Raw genomic sequence first — 8,120 nt, forward strand, 5'->3', positions numbered from 1 at the left:
GAATTCTATTAAGATCAAACCTGAAACTGAAAGAAGTTCTGTTCTCAATGAACCCTTATTTTCCTTTGGATCTGGAATCCAAAATATCAACTCGCAGAAGGTAATTTTGGATTTGTTGTTTATGTATATACTTTGACTTAAACAATAAAGTTTTGTCATGATTTGCTTTTCAGTACGATGCAATATCATTGTCTAGTTCCTGTATCAGTAATTGTCATGGTACTCTAAAATGTGTTGTTCATAAATGAACCAACATTGGGGAAGTCTTGGTATTAAATAACTAAGTGGCAATGTTCCTTGTCATTTCTTGGCATATTTTCTTCCTTTGTTTTTCTTGTACTTATTTGCTTTAAGATGATAATTACACCCGCTAAATTAAGGTTATGTTATGCACGTGATTTTTATCTCTATGCCATTTTATTTTTGTTCTTTTTTGGTCAGTAATTCTAATTTGCTTAAAATTGCATTGTAGGTTATGACACCATCTGTTGTATCTGGGGATCATGAACTGGGTAGGTTTAGTGACACACCAGGGGATGCTTCCCTTGATGACCTATTTCAACCACTAGACAAAGTTCATGGGGATCAAGTATCTGGAGCCTCAACTTCTACCATTGACCAAGGAAACTCCGTCCTGTTAGACGGTGTGCAAAGTGATTTGGCTAAGACTCTTAAAGCTAGGATGTCTCAGAAACAAATGGAAAATGATGCTGGACAGAGAAATGGTGGAAAGCTTCTGGAGTTTGTTATGGGTGTTCTTCAGGAGGATGGGATTGATATTGATAGTACGGTATGTGGCTACCACTAGGTTCCTCAATATTTTAATTAAAATGTAGCAGATATCTGTGTAATTTTTTTTTCTTGCAATATATTTTTAACTTTAGAGACATGATGAATTTTTTTTTATTTGACAGGTCTTTGATGAAAATCTACCTGCAGACAACCTTTTCACCTTACAGGTGCTCACTTTTCCATGTAGTCAATAGTTCTTTTAACTAGAAAATGATGTGCTATTTCTTTGTTGAATATTTAACATGCCATAGGTTTTTAGAAAGGGGATAAAAAGTTTGCTAATACCTCATTTTATTAGAATGTGCATGTATTGGTTTCTTAATCATCATTGTCACCTTCCAAGTCTTGGTTTTGATATTATGGTCACATCTAGAAGTGCAGGTCTGCCATAATAAGTAAAATAATTCTAAGTGGCTATTTTATGTTAATTATTGACAATTGCTTCCACTTTGGTTAAAAACTAGGGTTACTGCAAAATTTTAATGTTAGTTTGCCATTGGGTAACCGCTTTTTTGCCACTTAGTGAAGTTTATATTAATAGGTGTTTATGCAATACATCGCAAATGCTGACCAGATATGCTGCTTTGAATTTATGAATTTCCTTATAGTTCATAGCTGATATAAAGGTAAGAAGGTTTTATTAAGGTGCTATAATAGGTGTTTATGCAATACATCGCAAATGCTGACCAGATATGCTGCTTTGAATTTATGAATTTCCTTATAGTTCATAGCTGATATAAAGGTAAGAAGGTTTTATTAAGGTGCTAATTGCTAGTAGAAAAATTAAAATATGAAATGCTTCCTAAGTCAATTTATTCTCATCTGGTGTGGTGCATACTTTGACAGGAATGACTAGTGAACTTTCAGATATGAACCAAAACAATCAGGATAATTGTAGTTTTGACTTTTGAGTAATACTTATGTTGGGAATTGTATTCCATTACATTGAAGATTGTGTATGTATACAATACGTTAGGTTATGAAAAATCTATTATAAGTGGCTCGCTAATGGAGCTCTTCAGCCATATTATAGGCTGGTATAGTGAATTTGCTTTTTTGATTCAGTTTATCAATCAATTCGCTGTTTATGTATATTTATGTCCTCTATGTGTACTTGGTGGAAAATATATAAATTTTCCATTAAAGCATCCTTTTCTTGTCTTGGATATTGTCTTTCTGGTGTAACAATCCAATTATGTTGCTTTGTTTTCTGTGTAGCCTGTAGAATTTAGCAAGTTAGTTGGATTATTGAAGCCGGATGTCCCTGAAGATAGAATTTTGTCAGCGTGCCAGAAGCTGTTTACTTTCTTTATGCAACGTCCAGAGCAGAAACATGTGTTCATGTCCCAGTATGGCTTGCTTCCACTAATGGAACTTCTTGATGTTCCAAAAAATCGTGTATGCTTTGCAATCTGCTTGTTTTGTGATTTAGCATCAATTATATTATTTACAGATTTCTTTTGATCGAAAATCTGTGTGAAATATGATAACATTTTTCTTTTTTGCCTTTTTGCAGGTTATATCTTCAGTTCTCCAAGTTATCAATCTAATCATCAAAGATAACCCTTCCTTTCAAGAAAATGCTTGTTTGATTGGCCTTGTGAGACTTTTTTTTATTTATGTCATTCATTGAGAAAAGGAATGCTTTACTTCATTTTGTATGTAGTTTTTTACAACTAGAGGCTTTAACTTTGTGATAATTTCTGATATTGACTGGAATATGAAATCACAGATTCCTCTCGTCATGAACTTTGCAGTTCATGATCGTCCTCGGGAAGTTCGGATGCAAGCAGCTTATTTTATTCAGCAACTTTGCCAGTCAAGGTTCAGATTGCACATGATTTTAATGAAATTAACTGTCCATCTCTTTGTAGGGAAACTATTCTAACTTATTTCCTCCCTCATACAGTATCTTGACTTTACAAATGTTTGTTGCTTGTCGTGGTATACCAGTTTTGGTTGGCTTTCTTGAGGCTGATTATGCAAAGTATAGGTCTGTAACTCTCATCTCTGCTAATGAGGGCTCAATTTTTTAGTCCCATTATTTCTACAGATGGAATGACTCTGCTTACATTATCAGGGAAATGGTCCATCTTGCTATTGATGGCATGTGGCAAGTTTTTAAACTTCAGCACTCTACTCCTAGGAATGACTTCTGTCGAATTGCTGCAAAGAACGGTATACTTATTAGGCTAGTGAACACACTTCACAACTTGAATGAAGCGACAAGATTGGCCTCCTTGCCCATTCCACAGAATGCAACTCCACGATCAAGATCTGGTCTGCTGGATCCTTCTAATCAGTATTTCGTTGCACAATTTGAAGCCCCAGCTTCCAACTCTGGTCAACTTGACCCATCTAAGGTCAGGCTTGAAAATCCTTTATCAGCTGGCAATATAGAATTATTACCCACTTCGGCATCCCACCCACAAAGACCAGATGTTAATTTGTTGGATACAAAGCAGTATTCTGGTGATAAAGATAAGTCTCACCAAGGGCATGCTAACATTGAAGCTTCGGTGACTGCTAGACTTCTAGAGGGTGCTACTGAAAATACCGGACTTTTAATGAACAGAGTTTCTGCTACCACATCAAAAGAGCAAGAACATTTAGGTCTATGGAAGCCTGATGTTTCTCGGGTTGAGATTGATTTATCTAGGCAGCAAAGAGCTATTAACCCCGCTTGCAGAAATTCTACCGATATTCCTCGGAGAAGTGTTGATTGCACCTCAAATTTAAACAATGTATCTGCTAGTGCATTAGGGCCTCAGAATGACCAGATTCGACCGCTTCTTAGCTTGTTGGAAAAGGAGCCGCCTTCTCGACATGTCTCAGGACAACTTGATTATGTTCGCCACCTCTCTGGATTGGAAAGACATGAAAACATCTTGCCACTTTTACATGCTACAACTGAAAGAAAAGTAAATGGTGAACTTGACCTTCTGATGGCAGAATTTGCAGGTAAATTTGTTGTGCATGTGTTGTGCGTACAGCAAAAGTTTTGACAGAACAGATCCCCTAGTTGCTCGTTTACAACTAGGCCATCAATTTTTATGAATACAGGCATCTGTTTGCCATATTTATACTTTTACCCCTCAATTCACCTTAGTGCTATCATGAAGGTTCAAGCTTCAATTTGCCATGTTGCGGGATATCAAAATGTGTGATAGTTTAAACCGTGACATATTTTGATTATGCAAATTTATTATGTAAACAAGTATTAAGCAAGATCAAATAGTGATGAATTTGCATGAATTAAATTAGATAATATCAGTCGGTATAGATTTTATATAATGGTCTATTGTTTGATGATTTGTTGCTGACCATTTGCAGGCTCTTAACTTCATTATCCCTTCGGTTTTAATTAATTATGTCAAATTATCTTCTATTCTCTGCAGAGGTTTCCAAGCATGGACGGGAAAATGGGACCCTTGATGCCAATATGAGGTATCCCAATAGAACATCAAGTAAAAAGGTTTTGCCATCGCATGCTGGGTCAGCAAATGCTAATGAAGGGGCAACCTCTGGAGTTGCATCTCAGACAGCATCCGGTGTGCTATCTGGTTCTGGTGTTCTGAATGCAAGACCAGGGAGTACAACATCCTCTGGATTATTATCACAAATGGTCTCATCACTGAATGCTGATGTGGCAAGAGAATATCTTGAAAAAGTTGCTGATCTGTTGCTGGAGTTCGCACAAGCTGACACTATTGTGAAGTCGTACATGTGCAGCCAAAGCTTGCTTAGTCGCCTTTTTCAGATGTTCAATAAGATTGAGTCTCCAATTCTTTTGAAGGTGAGTTTGTTTGTTCATGACCTAACTAAAATTCAATTTCTTATTACCCATTACTTAAGTAATATAATTTGCTTTTGATTAGATTTTGATGTGTATCAATTATCTGTCAACCGACCCGAACTGTTTAGAAAATCTTCAACGTGCTGATGCAATCAAATATTTGATTCCAAATCTGGAGCTCCATGAAGGGCCACTTGTCTTCAAAATACATAATGAAGTGAGTACCATGTATTCAATTGCCCTGATCGCTCAATTCTCTCAAATTTTAGTAATTTGTTTGTACATAATGTTTAACTGCTGTCTTTTGTTCTTGAATTCTAATTTTGCATGCATCTGATTCTTCTATGCATTTTTTCATGTACTATGTGTTCATTAGCTCTGCTTAGTCTAGTCTCTCAAATTGCACATAGATAATGTTTAACTGCCATCCTTTGTTCTGGATCTCTCTCTAACGTTTTGTACTTTTGTGCATGCATCCTGTACTTCTACATGCATTATGTCCATAATGCATGTAGAAGAATAGCCTAAGACTTTTATTTAGCTCTTGGATGCCTTTTCTTGGTCCTGTCCTGTGTCCAAAAGAAATTTACATGGGCTAGGCTTTGTAGGTGTGTTGTGTACATGATCCTCATAAATCTTTTAAGTGGATTCATTCCTCGTTTGTATTCATTTTGTTCATTTGTGTGAATAGGAGGATGCCAAAATGTTTGCTCATAGGGCTTATATTCAGCATACAACTCGCTTTATTGTTGGATATCATGCCTTCTATGTTACAAATAATAAAATGTTGTACCATCACATATAATGTGCACAGATTCCTTTTATAGGTAATTTAAAGGGGTGTTTGATCATTAGTGATTTTTTTTACAGTAAAGCCTGATTGACTTACATGAACATTTTGGTAACAACCTTCCGCTGCATATATTTATGCGCTTCATTAGGATTATTGTCAAATGCTTGCATCTCGTAATGTATGGGCATGGTTTGAGCCACTTCTCAGCTTGCTCTTTTACTTTATACGCTTGAGTGTAAACTTACAAAACCTTAGATTCATTATGTTGAGAAGTGACAGAATCATGTTGAAGAAAACATAAGCTACCAAAGCATAGATAGGCCATGAAAATATGCCAGCAAATAATTTCAACAGTGATGGCAGGCAACAAGTTCCAACTCTGCTTTGTAAGCTTGTATGAAGATGGGCATCCATGGTTTCTTTAGAACTGTTTAATTAACTTGCTATCTAACTTGATCAGATAGGCAAGAGAATCTTTTGTCTATACACAATTTTGGGCTTAATAGCTTGGATTTTTGTGTAAACTGCATGCTGAAGCATTATTACTAGGGATCAGGCAAACTTTTGTGCTTACAGTGTTTGCTTTGCGATTGCTCGACATAATGGTTACTGTTGTAATAGGAACTCTTTTAAAAGATACTCTACCAGTGTTCAATCACCATTCCTCCTAATGTTTTTTGTTCTTGAAGGTTCTCAATGCTCTCTTCAACCTCTGCAAGATAAATAAGAGAAGACAGGAGCAAGCGGCTGAAAATGGAATTATTCCACACTTGATGAATTTTATTGAGTCAGATTCTCCACTGAAGCAGAATGCGCTTCCTTTACTTTGTGATATGGCCCATGCATCTCGTAACTCAAGGGAGCAGTTAAGGGCTCATGGAGGACTGGATGTGTACTTGAACCTTTTGGAGGATGAAGCATGGGCAGTGGTGGCATTAGATTCCATTGCAGTCTGCTTGGCTCACGATAATGATCACAGGAAAGTAGAACAAGCATTGTTGAAGAAAGAAGCAATCCAGAAATTAGTGAAGTTTTTCCAGAACTGCCCTGAACAGTACTTTGTGCACATATTGGAGCCATTTTTAAAAATCATCACGTAAGTCCCCAAACCGCCTTATTCCCATCACAAATAAATTTGACCCTCTTCTGATAAATGACACTTAACTCACTATAATTTGAGTTGGTTATTAATAAGGTTCTTGAGTTGCAATTTGCTGAAATTGCATCTTAGTATTTTATGTTGCCCATATTTTTGATCTGGTACATTTTTTTTGTAACTGACATATCCTTCATGATGCAAATGTGGCACCACTACCAACTAGTTCAATTTTGCTGATGTAGAGCTTATAAGACATCAATTCCACATGCAACGTTGCTTCCCTGGTCTCAGCACTAACAAAGCATGCCACGTGAAAGTTATTTGGTGTTCTGCCAATATGTACTAATTAGTGGTTTGTTAGAAAATTGATTAGTTGTTCATTAGAAACTTGATTCCTATAAAATGTAGAAGAATAAACTGACAAATTGGAACCTAGTGGGTTGAATTCACGGTTATTCTACTGGGCTGATAAGTGGTTTTAGCCGCTTTCTCATTAGTTTAAAATTTCTTCAATATCTATTGTTTTTTTTTTTGTTCCTCTTATTTGATAAAATTTGCTTCTTTTTCTCTTTTTCTTAAATGCAGGAAATCTGCCCGAATAAATACTGCAATGGCAATCAATGGTTTGACAACATTGCTCATAGCAAGGCTTGACCATCAAGATGCAATAGCTCGTCTTAATCTGCTCAAACTAATAAAGGTTGGTCTATGCTCTCATCTGTACTTATTAATTTGGATTAATGCTGTATGGTTTACATCATTAGTTACTTATTGATTTCTCAGAGGATAAAGAATAAAATTATATTTATTTGAGGTTGCTTGTCTGAGCAGATATAATACTTGAGATTGCCGTGGTGGAGGGGATAACTAAGCTTCCTGCTTTGCATTATCATACCATAATTTTGAGCTGCAGCATAATTTTTCAAGTACTGGCATTCTGTTTCTGACTTATTCCTTTCTCTGCAGGCTGTTTATGAGCATCATCCTCGACCTAAACAACTCATTGTGGAGAACGAGCTTCCGCAAAAGCTACAAAACCTGATTGAAGAACGGAGAGATGGGCAGCGCTCTGGGGGCCAAGTCTTAGTCAAACAAATGGCCACATCATTGCTTAAAGCTCTTCATATAAATACCGTTTTGTAAATCTGTGTTAGGAAATGTAATTATTCTTCTATTGTCTTTTTCTGTTGTTTTATTTCATCCTTAGAAAATCTAGGTTTTTTAGGGGCTCAGTTTTCTCTTTCAGGCAAGGTTTGCGGTCAATGTAAATGGTGCAGTCTTTTTCTAACCAAGATTTGTACATCCGCGCCTGGAAAATTATGCCATGTACTTAAATATATCTATGGCCTGAAATTCTAAATTATTCTTGTTTATTGCGTCTTAAATTAAACAATCATGACTAGAACAGTATTTTCAACATTAGTATTCTTGGTATGCTGCCACTGACTCTGTTTTTCTTCTCCAAATTCTAGAAGATCACAAGGGCTCTTTGGACTTTAAAACAGGAATTATAAGGTACAGTATTGCTGGTGTTTTAACATTTTTGCAAGGAATTGTAAGAGAATGGTCAATAGGTTTGATTAGCATCATGTATCACTTGAATCTATAATTTGTTCATATAATTAAACTTGTTAACTTTG

General features: G+C 36.1%; 1 protein-coding gene across 1 annotated transcript; it reads left to right on the plus strand.

Annotated features, from left to right (window-relative positions):
- Window position 1: 1 nt before the first annotated feature.
- Window positions 2-7,878, plus strand: LOC120281085 (MAP3K epsilon protein kinase 1-like; the record flags this gene model as incomplete). Its single annotated transcript, XM_039288015.1, has 13 exons — window positions 2-100; window positions 473-790; window positions 915-959; window positions 2,011-2,190; window positions 2,309-2,392; window positions 2,525-2,616; window positions 2,702-2,785; window positions 2,873-3,753; window positions 4,191-4,588; window positions 4,671-4,805; window positions 6,071-6,477; window positions 7,066-7,180; window positions 7,447-7,878. Coding segments are annotated over 13 exons (3,015 nt in total), but the record flags the coding sequence as incomplete, so codon positions are not given.
- Between the last annotated feature and the right edge of the window lie 242 nt (window positions 7,879-8,120).

Source organism: Dioscorea cayenensis, chromosome 17, assembly GCF_009730915.1.
Source record: "Dioscorea cayenensis subsp. rotundata cultivar TDr96_F1 chromosome 17, TDr96_F1_v2_PseudoChromosome.rev07_lg8_w22 25.fasta, whole genome shotgun sequence".
Lineage (NCBI taxonomy): Eukaryota > Viridiplantae > Streptophyta > Magnoliopsida > Dioscoreales > Dioscoreaceae > Dioscorea > Dioscorea cayenensis.